At 41.8% G+C, this 20,221-nt stretch overlaps 1 protein-coding gene across 3 annotated transcripts in view; it reads left to right on the top strand.

Moving 5' to 3' along the window:
* Nucleotides 1-20,221, top strand: part of COL4A6 (collagen type IV alpha 6 chain) — a 141,969-nt gene that overhangs the window by 94,894 nt on the left and 26,854 nt on the right. For 2 of the 3 annotated variants that reach the window (XM_064463338.1, XM_064463340.1), the window contains exons 6-21: nucleotides 1,650-1,766; nucleotides 4,280-4,348; nucleotides 5,818-5,853; nucleotides 6,282-6,344; nucleotides 6,986-7,021; nucleotides 7,149-7,190; nucleotides 8,104-8,196; nucleotides 10,059-10,112; nucleotides 11,516-11,575; nucleotides 12,514-12,558; nucleotides 13,782-13,835; nucleotides 15,153-15,222; nucleotides 15,959-16,069; nucleotides 16,909-17,058; nucleotides 18,658-18,762; nucleotides 19,660-19,820. In XM_064463338.1, coding sequence (XP_064319408.1) covers nucleotides 1,650-1,766; nucleotides 4,280-4,348; nucleotides 5,818-5,853; nucleotides 6,282-6,344; nucleotides 6,986-7,021; nucleotides 7,149-7,190; nucleotides 8,104-8,196; nucleotides 10,059-10,112; nucleotides 11,516-11,575; nucleotides 12,514-12,558; nucleotides 13,782-13,835; nucleotides 15,153-15,222; nucleotides 15,959-16,069; nucleotides 16,909-17,058; nucleotides 18,658-18,762; nucleotides 19,660-19,820 — 1,266 coding nt within the window. The remainder of the gene's footprint in view (nucleotides 1-1,649; nucleotides 1,767-4,279; nucleotides 4,349-5,817; nucleotides 5,854-6,281; nucleotides 6,345-6,985; nucleotides 7,022-7,148; nucleotides 7,191-8,103; nucleotides 8,197-10,058; nucleotides 10,113-11,515; nucleotides 11,576-12,513; nucleotides 12,559-13,781; nucleotides 13,836-15,152; nucleotides 15,223-15,958; nucleotides 16,070-16,908; nucleotides 17,059-18,657; nucleotides 18,763-19,659; nucleotides 19,821-20,221) is intronic. The other variant, XM_064463339.1, reaches the window with a different exon arrangement.

Raw genomic sequence — 20,221 nt, 5'->3', positions numbered from 1 at the left:
TTGGCACAAATCCCAATGCAGTTGACAAATGAGCTGGACCAAGGAACTCATTTGGCTGAAAATTAACCCCATGAAGAAACAGAACAGTTATAGCTCTGCTGTGTTGGTTTCCTGCTCCGACTCGCCTATTCCGCTGGTGCTTATGCCAGCACAGGGAAGGGGTAGGTGTGAGTAAGCTGGAGCATGCGGTGGCCCTACCGGCAGCAGCTGAGACCAGTGATCAGCTTGAGTACTTACATAATTATGGCCTAAGTTGCTCTGCATCCTTGGGAAAGTCATTCTGCTACTGTGTGCCCCAGCTTCTCATCCGTAAAATGAAGATTATAGCATTCCCACATTTTTGCAAGGCGTTTTAAGATCCTTAGATAAAAGGCTTTACATTACTGCAAAGTTCTCACTGAGTTTGGTCAGAGCATATGCTATTGGCTTGGACTGGGAAGACCTTTAGCAACACAAATGTGTTTTGTTTTAAGTGTCAGGCATGAAGGATTGTTAATGTTCTGCTTTATCTCCATTTTATCCATGTTTATTTTTTTACTTTCCTAGTGTGAGTCATAACTTGTTTAATGCCATATCTTAAGGACGAATCTTTGGGATCAAACAAAAGTACTTTTGGGATGAGTCAGGATCAGGGTGTACAGAGGGGAGTGAGAGCACTGTCAGTTACTGATACTATCTCTCTAAATTTCATTTTTATTCATGCCATAAAACACTGTCTTTGAGTGCCACAGAACTAATTTCTCTGAAAAGGAGGGTAGAATAAGGGGCTGCTTGAAACCTGGGTAGTGTGACTGACACAGAAGTTCTGCCTTTCTGTGTTTTGCCTACACATACCCATAAGACACTGAAGAAAAAGTAACTAAAGTCTCAAACTTTAATCTCCTTTGCACCAGTACCATGCTAAGTAAACTCCCGACAAATTAATAGTGCTATACCAGGGCAAAAGAGGTGTGAAATAGAATTAGGTACAATCGTATCCTACTCTGCTTGATTAATAATTGACCACTACAAATACTTTCTTTTAAATGCTGTTAGTTTAATTAGGTCTTTTTTCCCAGTTGCTTTGCCTAAGGTTTTAAGTGTAATGTAACAAGAAAAGCTGTTTTGCTTGAATGGCCTGTTGCTGGAGCTGTAACATCTGTTGAACTATTAAAGGAAAGAATCCACACTGGAGAGGAAGAGAAGCCACTGAAACTTTAAGCAGATTGGAATTATAAATGCTCAGTATTGTTGAGTCTGCCTCTGCCCTTGTTTTCACATGAGCAACTTCCATTCCTGGTGTCAGGTGCACCCTTGCGTGCTGTTTCATACTGTGTTATATGCCATATATTTCAGACTGCTGTGGGATGAGTATTGCCCTTTCGGGACCTACTCATGCACAAGTTATGTACTTCAGAAAATTATCCCTTGGAGAAAAGGTAATTACATGAATGCAGCCAATGTTCTAGGATTTAAGCTTTGGGGAGGATAAACAATGCTGGCTGAAGAAGCTAGTTCTGTTGCAGTCTGTCATACACTGAACTTGAGTGGGAGTTGTGCGTTTCTTTCATTTTGTGTTACCATTTGGAAGATATCAGTTTTCTGGGGACAGTATTACTAATGAAATAATGCATCCTGACAGTCATTCTCTCTTTTTCCCCTCTACGCAGGGTCACCCTGGGCAACCTGGACCTAGAGGTCTGCCTGGCCTTGATGGCTGCAATGGTACCATTGGGAGTCCTGGCTTTCCTGGATCAGATGGGTTTCCTGGCCTACCTGGGCCACCTGTAAGTCCCAACTCGAATATAGTGTTTTGTAGTCACTATGCCAGGACTTGCTTTTCATGCCATTATTGGGTAAGTAACTCCCATAGTACTTAGGAAGAACCCTAATAGCCCTAAGTTTATTAGCATTGTTAGAGCTCAGTATCATTTTCTTACTGAAATTCCACTCAGAGGATAAAATAAAGATCCTGTGAATTCAGTGTGCTCCCACACCAAGTTATACCATTGTCATTGGCAGTATTCAAGCTCACTCAGAAGGAACCATGGTAAAATTAAGAACCATGAAGTGTCAAACATCTTCCACCTGGCCCATTTCAATTTAGTGGATGCTGATTCAGGAAAGGATGTTACCACATGTTCAGGTCTATGCATCAAATATTGGATGCCTTCCTTCGGGTCTTAGGATAGCCAAAAGCTTGAGCCTCACTGACTGTCAATAGGATTTACCTTTCAGGGTACGTGTTTTACTTTTAAAAACACTTTCCTACCAGGTTGGAGTTTTATCTAGCCTGCATTGGACACCTTAAACTTAGAAGTCTGATCTATTCATCTGGGGTCCTCTCTTACAGAGGGTGGTATTTGAGAGAACACTTCTTCCCCTCTACCTTTCAGGATTAATTGTCTTTGGAGATAGCCATTTTTCTGCATTGACTGTAGAGGAAGTGAAGGTAGCTGTGTCATGCTCTACACACTGTTTTAAGTGGGTAGGATTAGTCATAAGAACTCCGCTCCTAGATGGTTTTGGGAATTACAGTCTTTTATAAAAGTATGTGGTTATTTTTGAAGTGTAAGCAAAAAATATTTGACTTAATATTCAAATATTTGACAAATATTTGTTCACATTCAAAGCCTGATTTTACAAATATGGGCCATGTGACTAATCATACATGTAATGGAGCTCCTTTGCACGCGTATATGAAGAAGAGGAGAAAATACAGCTGGCTGATGTAAATAATGTCATTTGTTTCAGCATTTCTAAACTGTACTAAGACATCTTTACATGTCATCCAGACTTGAAATTCATATGATGTTGAAAAATACTGAAGCAATAAGTTCAAATTAAAGTACTACTTTCTAAAGGAACTTATTTACTCATACCTGCTGCTCAAATTTCTATTTTGTAATGCTTGTAGGATTACATTTTTGGCAAGGAAAGCTGCTTGGATCAGCCAACCCCTCTCAAATCAAGTTGGCAATCAAATGAAATAACGTCAGATAAATTGGATGAGATGATCAAGATTAAAATAAATTGAGTAAATCTAGTATTCTAATGGCAGCTTTTTCAGAAGATTAATGCAGTCTATCAGTTTTTTCTTTCACTGATTCTAAACAGAATTCAGTAATTTACAGTATTAAACAAAAGATAGAATCATAGAATGGTTTGGGTTGGAAGGGACCTTAAGATTATCTAGTTCCAGCCCCCCTGCATTGGGCAGGGACACCTTCCAATAGATCAGGTTGCTCAAAGCCCCATCCAACCTGGCCTTAAACACTTCCAGGGAGGGGGCATCCATAACTTCTCTGGGCAACCCCTTCCTGTGCCTCACCACCCTCACAGTAAAGAATTTCTTCCTAATATCTAATATAAATGTACCCTCTTTCAGTTTAAAACCGTTACCCCTTATTCTGTCACTACACTCCTTGATAAAGAGTTCCTCCCCATCTTTCCCGTAGGCCCCTTATAAGTACTGGAAGGTTGCTATATGGTCATCTTGAAGCCTTCTCTTCTCCAGGCTTAACAACCCCAATTCTCCCAGCCTGTCCTCATAGAGGACGTGCTCCAGCCCCCTGATCATCTTTGTGGCCCTCCTCTGGACCTGCTCCAACAGGTCCATGTCTTTCTCATGTTGGGGGCCCCAGAGCTGGACAGAGCACTCCAGGTGGGGTCTCACGAGAGCCGAGCAGAGGGGCAGAATCACCTCCCTCGACCTGCTGGCCACACTGCTTTTGATGCAGCCCAGGGTACAGTGAGCGCACATTGATGGTTCATACTGAATTTTTTCATCCACCAGTACCCCCAAGTCCTTCTCCACAGGGCTGCTCTCAATCCCTTCATCCCCCAGCCTGAATCTATGTTTGGCATTGCCCCAGTCCAGGTGCAGGACCTTGCACTTGGCTTTGTTGATCTTCATGAAGTTCGCAGAGGCCCACCTCTCTGATCTGTCAAGGTTCCTCTGGATGGCATTGATATGTGTATGAACAGGAGGGTTCCACCATGTCAAACAGATTCAAACAGGATCTTAAAAGTTGTTGAAGGTCTAAAATAAAAGGGAATTCTAATATAAACAGGGAAATACCAGAGAAAATATTTGCAGAACCTTGTTTTTCTAAAGCCGCAGGAAGCCTGAAGTTCTCATAATACCACAGCTTCTCTGACAAAGCTGCAGTGGTACTTTTGCAGTTTACTGGGGCCACGAGTTTCCCTTGTTCATTGTGCTGACTATAACTCCTTTAAAAAGTCAAATCAGTGTTTTTTCCAGAAATTTATTTCATAATTATTTTTTTTTTTAAATCAGGGTCATCCTGGCCCAAAAGGCCTTAAAGGGGAACCTGTTTTTGCTCAAGCCAGTCTTAAAGGAATGAAGGTAAGACTTGTCATCACACAGGAGAAAATGCAGTACAAGAAACACTGATGTCCTACAGGTTGCAGGGCTGATACTGCAGGTTAGGTTGCTCTTGATGTGTCCTGGGTATGTCTGAATGCAGAGCTGCGAAAAAGGCCTTATAACTTCATTAACGACAGCACAGAACTCTCAGAGCGTGGAATTGCTTGGTCTTTGCAGAGATTTTGTTCACCCCGTACTGCAATGCTGGGACATTGCTCACCCTGTTACTGTTCCGTGCAGTTGGTCGTCCTTCACTTGTCTCTGGAAAGCTAGCGCCATTTGTTTGTGGTGTCAAACCATGGATGTGAGGAATTTCTTGTAAGCTTGTCCTGACTTACATGAGGTAGCATATGTGTTTCTAGGTGGAGATGTAGCGAAGGAGGTGCCCTTCACCTACACATGGAACTTTCCTGTCACAGACATTTTTGCATGTGCCAGGTTGAAATACAGCTAAGGAAACTCATAAATGCATGTTAAGATTTCTACTGTGAGATCCCAGCTGCCTCCCGGTGTTTCTTGTACTGGGAGGTACTAGTAAGTAGTCAGTCATATTCTCAGTTTAAATACATGAATATCATATCCCACTCAGAGTATTCCATCCTTTGCTGCTGTGAAGTCAGGATTTAACTCTCTCTACTTAATAAGGGCCTCACCCTGAAATGTCTCTATCAAGTCTATAATTTTATTTCCTGTACAAAAACCACAAAGCATGGATAGACCATTTCAGTTTATTGTTCAGAACAGTGAACAGGGTCTTGAATATACTCAGTTAAACGATTTAGTTCTTTGTTGCCTTGTAATAAACACTCACCAACTTACCATGGTTTTGATTTTTGCCACAAGTACTAGGTTTGGAATAAATCTACGATGGATTCAGCACCTCTAGTGGTACTGAATTCTGCAATATTTAGCAGCTTAATGCTTCATTAAATATTAAAAATAGTAAGAAATTTATTCTGTCCTGTAAGGCCCTCACATTGACTTTGTTGGTCAAAATAAGAATTTTTCTATAATACTACCCACATTCTATACACTCATAAGTTGGTAAAAGTTAAATAGATCTTTATTAATTTACTTCAGAATTTATTGGAAATGCAGATAATTTTATATCATAATGACATACTTTTACATGTTTTATAGTGATTTTGTAATGAAAGTTTGTATAGTGTATTTTCCAGTGTTTTTACAATTAATACAAATTTTTTTTTCATGCCACTTTAGTTTCTCTTGTTACCCATATATAAAATGGTTGTAATTTCTCTGGCATTTTGGAATCTCTCCATTACCCAATTTAAATATGGAAGCACAGGTGTCAAAATATTTTTGCATTTAGACTTGATCTAATGTTAACTAACAGCAAATATTTCTATTTATACAAAACTTAATGTTCCTTATAGCTTGTTGCAACAACATAGTGTAATTTTTACATATGCATTTATAATTTTCAGGGAGAAAATGGTCTTCCTGGATTGGATGGAATTTCTGTAAGTTATTTATTTTGGGGAATAATGATTTCAAAAAATATTAAGTAGGTAATTTTTCTTGTATTGGTTCTCAAGGACACTTTCCAAATTAGTGGGCCATGTATTAACATGTGTGATACCAGTAGCATGAACGATTCCAGCTTTGTAATGGTATGAGTGGATCCACATTATGGTAGAAGTCATCGGATTTTTGCTATTATCTGTTCCATTTTTCCTTTTTCAAATCAAACTCCCTTCTACCTCTGAACTCTGTACCTTCCATTTTCAAAATACATCTAATAATAGGAAATGGACTGTTATAGTATTTAAATTGGCATACTTAATTAGGGGATGTTACTTATTGTTTCTTGAGACTCACTTTGTCTTTGGTTGGGGTTTAATGGGGTAAGTGCTACACATTCTGTATTTGTCCTATGTTCTCCTTATAGGGCCCAAAAGGTCTTCCAGGTCCAATAGGTTCTGCAGGCCCTATAGGATTACCAGGTTTGCAGGTAAGAGACCTCAGCTGTTGCACTTGTTGATAGAACAGTTCAAAATGTCGGCAGTTTTCCCTCCTTGCCTGTATTTGTGTCATGACAAGGAGCAAAAGTGTGTGGGCATCTAAAAGGACTGAGCACAGCTGACTTCAGGCATAGAAACCTTGAACTTGGATAGTTTTATCTAATCACAAGAGGGAAGGTTCTTCTCTGGAGCAGTGTTCAGAGCAGCAGTCATGAATGAGGGCTCCAGCAAAGCCCCAGAGCGCTGCCTCAAACACTACATTATACTATCCTGAGGACTTCCTTGTCTTGGGACTAGGGGGAATATGCTGACCTCTGCATGTTTGGAGCCTTTGTCATCATGAAATATGCTGAAGAGTTGCTTTTTCAAGACAGTTTCCATTAGGCAGAGGTAAAAATGAGTTACATGTTTGTTGCTTTTAAACTGAAGTTTGCCTTTAATTAACCACAGTACCAAAGGGCTGTGCTGTCTGTCATAAATATGAAGATGTGAAGATCATGTGTATCAGTTACTTTTGCTTTGGGGGCAAGAGATGAAAGTTCAGGTACCACTGCAGATCCCAGCACTGCTCCAATTGTGTGCACCCTAATTAAGTCAAAAGAAATAAAATCTCGATCTTGTTCACATTTAGGGTCCAATGGGTCCCCCTGGGCCACCAGGTCCAAAAGTAAGTACCTACCTTTCCTGTCTTCTTTCTACACCTGATTGTTGGCTTTTTAAACAGTGCTGTGGGCCTAGATGACAGTGATGCTGTTGTTTTATTCATCCATCATTGGGTTTTTTTCCTCTCTCAGGGTAACATGGGATTAGGCTTTCAAGGAGAGAAAGGAGAAAAGGTAGGTGAAACTTGTTCTGTTATGGAAAGAGCATGAATTAATACTCCAGTGTTCTGTCATAGCTTGATCCTCTATAAGGTGGCTAGTTTCTAGCATTTTCTTCTTTTCTTCTTTATTTTCTTCTCTTGGACTGATTGACAGTCCAAATACTAAAGAGTCTTGCTGGTTCGTTATCTGTTGGTACACAAAAAAAGGATGGGGGCTTTTTCTAGATGAAGAGGGAGAAGGGGAAAATCTCAATTCAGTACAGTATTTTCATGGTTATCGAGACATGAGGCCCTTAGACACATTTTGAAGCTCACTCTTTGGTTTCTTTGAACCCTCACCTCTTGTATTGAATTGTTCTACTGACTTAATTCTTTTTGGCTTCCATAATATTCTTTGGGTCAGCCAATGTGTAAATTATGTTCTTGCTATCCTAAATGGGTGTCCTGCACCCTGTGTGAGAATTTACACTGGCATGATGGGGCTTCTCAAGGTTCTCAATTTGGGACTTGATTCTGCTGCTGTTAAAATCAGTTCTCAGCATTCTACATTTCTAATTGTTTCTCATCTTCTTTCATATTTTTTCCCCAAAGTTTTTCTGTAATGTTTTCCTGGTGATTCAAAAGCTGAGCCTTTTTTTTCCCTTTCTTGCCGTGTTTTGTATCTGCAAATCTTCTGAAACAGATCTAATGTGTTTTGTTCACCTTTTTCAAATTTTCAATTTCAATGAAAAAAAAAAATTTTTTTTCAGTGTTCAAATTTTCAGTTTGATCTTTTGACTTCTATGACCAAACTCCTGTGCCAGCATTCTGGCACACATATATTACGTACATGGGATATAATTAGAGTGGCTTTTCTGATTCGCAAGCCACTTTCATCATAGGAAATGTGTTCTGCCTATGTTAATAGCTTCCTCTTTTGCCAACAGGGCGATGTAGGGTTGCCTGGCCCTCCAGGTCCCCCACCATCTACTGGAATACTGGAATTCATGGGATTCCCAAAAGGGAAGCAAGGAGAAAAGGTCTGTAAATTCAGTTTACAAACCCTCACCCTCCCCATGCTCCTTCATTTAAGGCTGAATGAAATTTCCTGGGCACTGAGGGCTATTATATTTCCAAATCAAAATAATTTTCTGTACTAATTTAATCTCCCAGATGGCTATTGAATAAAAATGTTCTTAGCTCAGAGCATTGTGGACCACTGGAGAATGCATACCTCTCAGGGGAGGGTTTTCATCATTAATCCTAAAAATAAATGAACTGAAGTTTGTTTCTGTTGGACCTGTGAAATTGTGTCAACTGAAGCAAAAAACCCAAATCCATTTAGAAAAATATATAAAAAGCTCCAGCTCTTTTGCTTTGGCTATGATGCACACTACTGTGAAATAATCAGATTTCTCTCCTTTACATTGTTATCCTGGCATTTACTGAGATACATATTTAGCTCATCAGTGATTTTATAAAGCTGTATGGATCTTGAGTTAAAGATTCTCTACATGCATTTAGGCATACTGAGTTAATCTGGGACCTATACAGGCTGTTTTGGGAGCCCAGTCTGAGCTTCCCTAAGCCCCTGCGTAAGTCACAAAAGATAGTGTCTTACTTGGTGGAGTTAAATTAGCATGAGGTGAGATTCAAACAAACGCCATTCCTTTTGGCTCACTCTTGAATTTGTAAGCAGGATTTGTGAAGACATTATGCTCTCTCATCATGTGTTATTTTGCTGCTTTCTGTGAAGTGCTATGCATTTTCAATTCCCTAGATGACTATATTTTGGAGAGGCTGGATCAATGGGCCGAGGCCAATTGTATGAGGTTTAACAAGGCCAAGTGCCAGGTCCTGCCCTTGGGTCGCACCAACCCCAGGCAACGCCCCAGGCCTGGGGCAGAGGGGCTGGGAAGTGCCCGGCGGAGAAGGCCCTGGGGGTGCTGGCTGACAGCCGGCTGGGCATGAGCCAGCAGTGCCTGGGTGGCCAAGGAGGCCACCAGCCCCCGGGCTTGTGTCAGCACTGGTGTGGCCAGCAGGAGCCGGGCAGGGATGGGGCCCCTGTGCTCGGCACTGGGGAGGCCCCATCTCGAATGCCGGGCTCAGGTTTGGGCCCCTCGGGACAAGAAGGACCTTGAGGTGCTGGAGCGTGTCCAGAGAAGGGCAGCGGGGCTGGGGCAGGGTCTGGAGCACAAGTGTGCTGGGGGGCGGCTGAGGGAGCTGGGGGGGTTTAGCCTGGAGAAGAGGAGGCTGAGGGGAGCCCTTCTCGCTCTCTGCAGCTGCCTGAGAGGGGCTGGAGTGAGGGGGGGGCTGGTCTCTGCTCCCAAGTCACCAGTGACAGGATGAGAGGAAATGGCCTCAAGCTGCGTCAGGGGAGGTTTAGGTTGGAGATGAGGGAAAATGCCTTCCCTGCCAGAGCGGTCAGGGATTGGCACAGGCTGCCCAGAGAGGTGGGGGAGTCACCAGCCCTGGTGGTGTTAAAAAAATATGTGGACATGGCACCATGGGGGCATGGTTTAGGAGGCCTGGGGGTGTTGGGTTGATGGATGGACTTGATGATCTTAGAGGTCTTTTCCAACCTTGATGATTTTATGATGCTATGATTGATTCGATATGAAATGCTTCTAGTTTGACTTCTAGCAGTGGAGGACAGTAGAACAACAGATCCCAAGCAGTGGTCTTTGAAGCCATGGGAAGTGGTCAGAGGCAATCTCTTGCATGCCACTGGCACTGTGCTGACAGACACTATATCTGGCACATAATGACACAGACCAAGTATACTTTCTAACAAACAAATTACAAGGCCTTACTTTAGGAGTCAGGAGTGTGATGGGTCAACTGGGAAAAGTCTTGCTTTCACAGGCACAGTGATTTATTGTGTTTGTCTTTCTTTTGTCAGGGTGAGCCAGGTCCTCGAGGATTCCCTGGAGACAAAGGATTGCCCGGCATGCCAGTAAGGACGGAGGAGTTTTTAATACATGCCTAATATGGGTTAGATGGTTCAGCACCCTCTGAATAGCTTACGGGGTCTCTACAGGAGTTTCTAGGCACCAGAGTACTTTGTAAATCTAATAAAAATGTCCACAAGGCTTTTTGAAGACTGTAACTGTAATCTGATAGTTTTTTGTCCTGGAAATGGAAAGAGGATAATGCTGTCCTACTATAGCCATTACAGAGCAGCCAGCATTTCAGTACATGCAATCTGTGGTTTGCAGAGACCTGCAAGTAGACACACCCTTCACATGGCCACTTGATGGCAGTGTTTCGTGATGTCCCACAGAGAGCTAGCCGTATTTAAAAAAAAAAAAAATCCATTTTTTTTCCTTTAGTTATGTCTAAACATGGTTTTTGTTATTTTACTTTAATGTTGTAAAGCACATAGAGATCTTTCTGTCTATATATATCCTGTTTTAAAATGGGCTGTTTAACATTAGTGCTCATAAACTCAGGAATGTATAGCATCTTGTCTGTATGAATCAAGAACAACAATTTATCCCTGGATTCCAGACAGCTATTTCCCAGCTTATAACCTTTTGTAAACACGGGTTATTTTGATAAGTTTATGGAATAAACATTTTGTAGAACTTCTGGCTAATAGGATAAATTGTTTGCCAGTTTCTTCAATGTACAGATGTTCTTAGCAGAAAGACGTGCAAGAAAAATCTTGCACAGTTTGTTATTAGCCTTCCTGGATGTGTTCCATTATGTGCATGTTTAGCTTTATGCATCACAAGAGGCCCATTGAAGCTGGTGGAGTTGAACATATGTGTGAACTTAACCACAGTCATAAGATATTTAAAGACTGAAGCCTGAAAATTGCTTAACTACTGTAACTCTTGCTGAAATTAAATCCTGATGTTCTACCTCTGGATTTGATACTTCTTGCTGACTGGGAAGACCACCAAACATTTCCAAATGTTGAGCGTGAAATGCTAGTTTTGTGTCATTCTTAGGCTTTAGAAATGAAAAAGGGTGCTCTGAGCACTCCCTTGAGCTACTGCTGTTAAGAAATGAGATTTGAAATAATTTCTAAACACAGACTACAATACAGAGTAGCAGTGGTGTGACCTTGCTGTTTATAGCATGGGGTTAACTTGCATTTGCTACTGAGAGATGTGCCATGGTTTAAATGGATGGAAGTCATGGTAAATGAAGAAAGTAATGTACTGCACACACTGCCAAGTCTGGTTGATACAGGTTTTCTTTCTGGGGCAAAAGAGTCCCAGCAGAAACAGTCAGTTCCCCCTGTCTCTCTGTTGTACTATTTTAATAGATGGCTTTGTGCTCACTTTGTCTTAGGGCTGTGCTGTTCAGTTCCAAACAGATCACAGATTTAATGCTGTTGTTTTTCCTCAGGGCTTTGGAGGTGTTGGAGAAAAAGGAGAAAAAGGTGTGCCTGGCTTACCGGGTGGCAGGGTAGGTAACTTCACAGTGTCTTTAAATGCCTGTTCTCAAACACATGAAGCGGACCTTTCATCAACAGAAGCGTTCCTGAAGCACGTAGGAGTCTCAGGCATAGGACTGGGTCCCACAGTAGCTGGCACCATACAACAATGGAACCAGCAGATAGTTCTTATCGCAGTAAAGTCTCAGATTAAAGGTGAGATGAAAGATGTATACAGACAAGGCAGTCCGAGAAAATCATATGGAAGTATTTAGTGGAGGTCTTGATACTGCAGGGCCTGAGTTTTTCCCAGTTTTTCTGAAGGCTTCACAGAAAAGGAAGCTTGCAGAAGGTCCAAATGAAGATAACAAAGAGGCCTTGCAGCGGCTTTAGGGAGCTCTTAACCACTGCCAGAACCAGCCATGAGAGAACACAGATAGATATTTGGGGAAGAAATGGGCAAGATGACAATAGATGTTGGTCGAACTAGTCAATGAATGTGGGATTTAACAGCATGCTTGATCACATGCCAGCCATAGATTCTTCAAACCAGCACGACCCTGCAGGGATGTGCTTTCACATACACAACAGGAAAACCAAGGCATTCTGTTCTGTGTGTGAAGAATAAGTTGTCAAGATAAAAAGTCTTGATTGCATTTAGTTTCATGGCTCTATAATTACAAACTACCTACCTACCTTTCTAGTAAGTTGAGACACCATGACTTATTTAACTTGGAACGCCAATTAGAAAGACAATGGCTAAAGAAGATAATACATCTTTTGTCAGTTATTCTGCTGAATTCTTTCAGTTATGGTCGTTGATATTTGGGAGATATGAAAAATCAGTGGTAGCTTCTCCTCTTGAAAGTTCTACCTTTTCATTCTTTGGTGCTGAGATATTTGGAGCCTGATATAATAAGACCAGACTGAGATGGAGTCTCTGAAAGTTAATGTTTTTCTTCTGTTCTAGGGTCTTTTGGGAGGTGACGGATTTGATGGGATTCCAGGGAGAAAGGTGACATTTCTTTTATTTTTTACTGTACTTTCAATTACAGAAGCCATCTAGCTGCTTAAGATCTACTGACATCCTTATCTAGTGGCTCCAAGTTCTCTGATGGATGAATGCACCTGCCTTATTGAACTAGTGAGAGCTAACTAGAAAGTCCACATAAAACTCTAGATCCCTTTAACTGTCTCTCTAGTTATCCCTACATATTCAGAGGACCACCTCCACAGATTGGAAATTGTAAATCCCCTCCTGGAACCATCAACTCTCCTGCTTTTCCCATTTTGGGGGGTGGAAATGGCCAGGTGATCAAATGGCTAAAAAGGTGTTAAAGCACTTCCACTTGCAGATACAGCAGTGGAAGTTGTTCAGGAAAGCAACTTTCAGAAACACAATTTTCATTTTGCAGCCTGGAATTCAGTCACTTGCTTTTATGTTTTGTTTTATATACGTCCTTTTCGAGATATCCTGAAGATTATGGTATCTCCGATATAACCTAATTTGTATCTATATATTAAAATTATATGATTAAAACCAAGCTTTTTAAAACAAGTTTCTCAGCAATACTGTGTATGGGCTATATTGGGGCCTGCAGCTGTCCAAGATTTCAGAATCACAGGGAAGGTTTAAAGTTAACGTTCCCTGCTCCTGAGCTCTTGGAATATCCCATTTTGTCTGCAGTGGCAGTGGGATTTGCAATCCATACTGGGCCACGCTGAATGTTACCCAAGAGAAAACAGTGGATCACTTCTGCGTAGATTTCCAGTCACACACCCAGAAGGGGAATTTTATGTCACTGAGAACACTACCAGGAAATGGAGAGCTGGATGTCTCAGTATCACTTCAAATGTTTTGGTGCCAACAATTTGGTGGAGGGGAAAGTGTGGGGGACAAGGAAAATAATGTTCTAAACTCCTCGCTCCACAAGTATTTCTATGGTTCTGTGAGAACTCCAAGGTGTCCTCCTGAATTGGACACCCTCATGCTTGCTCACAAGTTCTCACCATCTTTACAGCATAAGGAGGCCTAAAGGAGCTCTGGTATTTTGTAAGTGCTGAGAAACTGATGCCATCATCAGTTTTCTCTTTCTTTATATCTTCTGCAAATGTTCAGTAGGAATATGAATTTGGTTTGTGATTCAAGTCCAGGCACTGCAGATGTCTCAGCTGACAAATAATGCCATTGTCTTATTGTCTCACTGTGTTACAGTGTTCCCTTGTGTGAATTTGCAGGGTCATCCAGGTACTCCAGGCTATCCAGGACTGGATGGAGTTGAAGGCATGAAGGTAACTTCCCACATGAAAATACTGAAGCATTGCTTTTTAAAATATATTTGCATGAATAAATAAGCATTGTTGCCACAATCAAATCTCTACCTCTGTATCACTGTAATTTTCAGTATGTTTCAGTTCCTCTTTTATTTTATTGTTAAGGATATAAATGAGTGGTTGCTGAAGTATGAACATTGGAATGTTTTAATACCTCTACAATGTTCATTTATGTAACTTCATGACTTGCAGTTGTAGGTGCAGTCTCTCTGGTCTCCTTTGTCCTTACACCAATGCCATACTTACTGGACAATTGAGGCAAGATTAGATGGAAGGAAGTGGATAGTTGCCAAGGCTGTCTGAAGTCTTAGGTCTCAGATCTACAAGTATTGGCAAGCCTGAAAAGAATGGGTTCAATTTCTTGAACTGGAGATAGGCACCACATAGCAGACATTTTCTAGGTATCTCACAACGTGGGCCATCAGACATCTGGAAACTGAGTGGAAAATGGTTGGGTAGTAGTTTGCTGTGAAAAGCACTTACCTGTGGCCAAGAATGGTATATGGCTGGCAGACATGTGAAATGCAAGGACTGAAGGGTTATTTTTGTGCAGAGCACATGGAAGAAGTAGTAGTTCAGGTTTACGCAGAGAGGGGTATTACTGGAAGAAGCAACTGAGTGCACTGCCTTGGCTCACTGCATGGTGTTGATATGATAAATATGACTGCAGTTTGGACAACAGTCAGATTTTGCACTTGCTGTTTGGAAGAGGATTTGGTACTGCATTAGTGTGACAGGAAGAAATGATACTGCAGTTTGTCACAACTTGCTTGTTCTACCTGGGTGATCGTATGGATGAATCCATTTTCCTGGAAGCTCCTAGTATTGAAATTCAGGATTCCAAGGCAACAGAGAGCTGCAGTGATGAATGCTACTAAAAATGGTTATGTTCATAGCAGCTCTCGCTTTTACCGCAAGGTGAACAAATACAGTCTACCTGGTATTAGTCAATACGCTGATATGATAACTGGTCTCCAGTACACATGGTATATACACGTCCATGCTTCCTGTTGAGGTAACAGATGCCTTCAGAGGACAGCTGGATAGTAGCAAATACTTTATGTGAAGCAGCCAGCAGTTTCATCAGACAGGAAGTAGGTAAGTCAGGACAGCAGATGATTGTGAATAACAGAGCAACAAAGTGAATTCTTCACCAAGACAAAGAAGGATGGTTAGTCAGTGAATGAGCACAGATGTCACTGCCACAATTTCCTGACAAGCAGCCTTCCTCTCCATCGCCCATCTGAATGTGGCATGAATCTGTTTTTTCTACAGGGTGAATTAGGTGACATCGGTCCCCCAGGCCCTCCTATCATTATTGACAGGGAAGGTGTAGTCATTTCAGGTACACATTTCCATTTTGTTTTGGAACTTGTCTGAAGCACTTTTTCTGATCAAGCTTCCTTCTTCCTCTGTTTTACCGCTTTTCCACATTGTGTATTGTGTCTAACCCATCCCTTGTTATTTCTCCTTTAATTTCTGTATTGTTGGCATACAGATATATTCGGTCCCATGTTTATAACTTTAGAGTTTACAATAAACCTTTCATCCCCACATTGCAGAACGATACGTTTCAAGGCAGAATGAAATTTAGTGCCTGGGAGGCTGACTGTGTGCGAGCACGGGGAAGTGCTGTGTTTCTGCCTGTGTGTCTGTCTTCACTGTACGAAGGAAAAATGGCTTCCTCGTGTTGCTGGGAAATGGGTGCTCTGAATGTCACTCTGCTATTATTTGTCGTTCAATGTGGTAAGAATATTGTTGAGAATATGAGCTTAATTAATGCCACAGCTGAATGAGGCCTGGATGGGAACAGTATCTGAAGTTATAAAGGTAAGGGGACGAATTGTATGATCTCTCCTTTTCTTCATCCTTCACAAGCAGTCAAGTTTGAAACAACCTCTAACAGGTCAGGAGGAACTTCCCCATTATTGTTAACTTTGGCTAACAGGCTTACTGCTAACGGCTTTGCAACCTTTGCTGTCAGTTGGATCAGTGGCCACCGGCGTAGTTGACTGAACAGAGTCTTTCAGCAGAAATTCTCATGAGATTTTCCTCCTTGTTTTTCTGTATTTGCCTAATAGGTGCCCCAGGTGACCCTGGAAACCCAGGAATACCTGGTCCTCCAGGAGAGGAAGGGATCAGTGGTTTACCAGGCCTTCCAGGAGCTCCAGGCTTTCCAGGCCCGGAGAGAGGTAAAGCAGCTGCTAACAGTGCCCTTAGGCTCTTTTCTGTGTTTGTTGCTGAGAAGACGCTGGGTAGTGGCCTGGAGATGGGAGAAGGTGTTGGAGCAAGCCTCTCCTTGCTCCTTCAGCTGGCTGATTTGCAGATTGCTGTATGAGACATAGGAGGCAGGGATGACACACAGGGAAACTAAGTATGTTGACTTGGATGGGGGCAGGATTAGTCCCACAATGATTACAGCCCAGGCAAGTCTCCAGGTGTGAATATTTGGTGTAGCAGTGTACACAGGAGGTTGGTGGTTTGATTTCCATTTCCAATTAGTTGATTGGCAGAACCTTTCCTACATCTTAAATAATAGCAAATGTTTTTGAAAATTATTTTTTAAATGACTTTCCATATTTGCAATGGAGAGCTAACAGATTGGCTAGATAAACTCACTGTAGGTAGAAAGATGGGACCTTTGTCCCATCAAAGATCTCACTTGGAAGTTTCTGTTTCACTTGAATGTCATCTGTGAAGTCCTGGTCTGCAAAGATCTAGAGGGTAGGAACTACTAAGAAAATTATCTCACTCAAAAGAAATCAGAAAATAAATAAACCACAGTCTTACATAGTTAATTGTCTAGCTGATCAGTGGGACTCAAATGCAGCCCTGTGAAGTTTTATAGATGACCAAAGGAGAGTGTAAATGGGAGCCAGTTGGTGCCTCCGACTAATATGTTGTGTGCAATTATATATTGCTCTGTGCTAACGTGGTTGCAGCTCAGGGCACAACAGTAATTTCTGTAACATTAAAAATGCTAGAATGTATTTGCTGCTGGAGAGCTGCTCATTGTGTCATTGTTGTCTAGATGGAATGGGCCCTGGAGGGTCTCCAGGTATCCCAGGTGTGAAGGGTGAAGTGGGAGAACCAGGAAGAGCAACGATTGGATTACCAGGCACTCCCGGCAGAGGTGGTTTGCCAGGTCTGCCAGGAGCACCAGGTTTGCCTGGCTCACCACGTATGTATATTTTTAACATCTATTTTTATATTGGATTCAGAGTGAAACAAGACAAATAATTGTTATATTTATTTCTTTGCCAGTGAGGATTATTCATCTGTAAATCTTAAATGTTTCATTGACACCTCATTGTGATCATAACTCACAACCTTAAATATATATATCAGCAGTCACTCCTCTGAAGTAAGAAAATACAGCTAATCGTTGTTAAAGTGGTAGCCTGAGAGACTGAAGCACAAGGTTGTGTAGACATAATTTATGCCACAGAGGACTTTAAAAGTCTAGGCTAGTCTCCTACTGGCTTAGGTAAAGAATAGACCATGACCTTATGAGCACCTGGAGTAAATGTCTAGTCTTGTGAGTAGGTATTTTGGGTACCAGGAGTCAGACAGGATGCCTGAAGAGACTGTTTTCAGATGTAAGGAAATGTGATTTTATTTTTACATGTTTGTTTGTATAGATGCCCTGATTGGATTAACTATGCATTGTTTTGTTTTCCTCAGAAATTGAGTGTTACATGAAAAGGATTGATTTTACACAAACCTTGTGTTTTACCATTCTGCCATGAACAGAGTTCAAACAGCCTGCTTTATTTTGGAGAGCCAACCTTTCAGAACAGGGCATGCTCCAGTGATGGAGCCGATGAGCATGGTCTGATGAAATTATTTTCTGTGGAGAAGAAATAAGTGCTCTCTTATCAATAACTGTTTGCTAGTCAAACCCGGCTCATTTTTCTGCAGAGTCTGTAAAGCTCTTGTAGCTGTTTTTAGCTGATGGTTGCAGTTTGTTTCCATGGAACATCAGATGGGTGCTGGTCAGCACTCCGTCTTACTGTTGTCACTGAGGGGAAGGGTTTTCAGACACAGTAGTTTTAGATTATGTTAGATCACTTGCCACTGCTGTTTCTGTCACTCATGTTTCATTCTGTTCAGCGTATCAAGAGATGTAGAAAATAATCCTACAGTTATAAAGTGAGGGACAGGGAAAGTCCCCTTAACCTTTTGGCCATTTAGTCTCTTTCCTGAGCTTTGGCAACTTAATGAGAAGTTGAGGAGCTCTGCAGAAGGCAGGTAGCCCTGGGGATGACTCTACCTACCATGCCAGCAGCAGCAGAGACACTGCTTGTATATGATAGCTTCTGTGCCAACAGAAAGGGCAATAGCCAGTCATCACAATCACCGATTTGCCCCTTCAACTTCTATCCATATGAGTCTCAGCTTCTCCCAGAGCTGTAAAGGCACATCTGCCATGAACCAAGTCATTTACCCTTCTTTATACAACCTGTTCACAGTTTGGTTAGTTCTTCGGCCAACTGTTAAGGCTCTGAAAAAGTGCAATGGTCGAGCAGTAGAGGAATGAATCTCTGTTGCATCCACATTGTGAGAACTTTTGCTTTTCTCTGTCAGAAGCTAAAAGCAAACATATGGCAGAGGATTGCAGCCTGTGATACCAACCGACTTCCATCTCCTTGTGTAACTTCCACAGCTGCCGTTTGATCCAGTGCCATTTCTGTCAGTTGTATAACTGACATTATAAGTAATTAATGAGATGGAAATCTAGCCTTCTCAGGGCTCTTGCTTGCCTTCTTTCCTCATATAGGCCCTTCATTCCCCTCAGACACGATCCTGGATGGAAGGATTGGGGCCCCAGGGGAGCCTGGACAAAGAGGGCTGCCAGGAGCTTTGGGTCCAAAGGGGTACAAAGGTAATTGACTCTTGTTTTGGGAGGGCCTTTTAGCAGTTGTTGGGCCTCAGAAAGATATTTACACATGGTTAATATCCTAAAGGATGAGGTGACAGGGATTTATGACAAATCACAGGAGGCTGAGATGGATTAAAGGAGCCGAGAGAGAGTTGTGCCCAGTACTGCCAGCAAAATCCTATTTCCTACTTCCTACTCTGCTCAGGCGAATAAGCAGATAAATATCTCATACCCAGAAAATTAGCTAAGTTAGTTATACTTTAAATCTATAAGACATAATAAGCCTTAGAAATAAAATTTTGTTCATTGCTTTTTGCAATATAGGCTGGAAATGACAGAGGAACTTCATTTTATTGTCCTCCGTGCTAAAAATGATGAGAATTTGGGTCTTAGTGCGTGACAGAACCAGTGGCAAAAGCCATGGTGACACAGACATCACTGTGCTTTGTGATTGTTTGGATCCATGACCAGTTATGATTCAGGGAAGCATAAAGATATCCAGCTGAGGGTCATTTGTAACCTGCTGTGAGTAGGGGTATGGATTTGCTTTCTCTGACATCTCTAACTATCTCTTCAAAAAACCACAAGACTTCTGTCCTAAAACTCTCCTAAAACCATCTGTTTAGGAGAGTCTAAACCTTTGGGAAAAGGCCAAAAAGTGCTGAGGTTCATGCTGCACGTGATAATTTGATGATGGGCATTGCATAGAAATTAACCTGGACAAAACCTGAGCTCCACTTGCTTGACACTCTCATCTCCTGAGCAGAGTAGGCAAAAAATCAAATCATATGGGAATGGCTTTGTCCTAATTGAATCAAATACTGCTTTTGGAGCTCTTGCAACTGAAAAGGGTCTTAATCCAAATGAAACTGAGTTTGGAGTGTTGACTGTATTTTCCAGGAGAGGCAGGTGATTGTGCTTGTGATGGAGGAGTTACACGAGCTGGTCCAAAAGGCATCTCAGGTCTACCAGGTCCATCGGGAAGCCCTGGTGTGCCTGGGATTAAGGGCATTGGTGGAGACCCAGGCACTGTGGGTGCACCAGGACTGCGGGGCCCTCCGGTAAGCCGGGAAGAGTTTAGATTTGTTGTCAAAATAAAGGAGAAAAAGTGCCCGTGTGCAATTGCTGGTGCTGACTGTAGTGAAAGACAATCACAGTTTTTTGCATAATTCATCTTACTTGTTTGGATTAAAAAAAAAAAAAAGGCAGCCCAGATACTGATCTGTGGAAAGAATCTGAGAACAGAGAAATTATCACCTATAAAAAATGGGAGAAGAAATGGTTCTTAAGTTCTGAGAACTGCACATTTAGCAGTCAAGAGAGAAATAGTAACAATTATTCATCCCAGGACTTCTTGGCCGTAGGCGTACATGGATTAGACCCAGGGTTCTTCCTAAGCGAGGGCTGGCTGGGGAAGCAGATACACATCTGCATGGAGAGAAGACCTGAAATATCAAATGGT

Source organism: Phalacrocorax carbo, chromosome 11, assembly GCF_963921805.1.
Source record: "Phalacrocorax carbo chromosome 11, bPhaCar2.1, whole genome shotgun sequence".
Lineage (NCBI taxonomy): Eukaryota > Metazoa > Chordata > Aves > Suliformes > Phalacrocoracidae > Phalacrocorax > Phalacrocorax carbo.
Note: the sequence above shows the minus strand (reverse complement) of the source record. Positions and strands in the feature narration are given on the sequence as shown.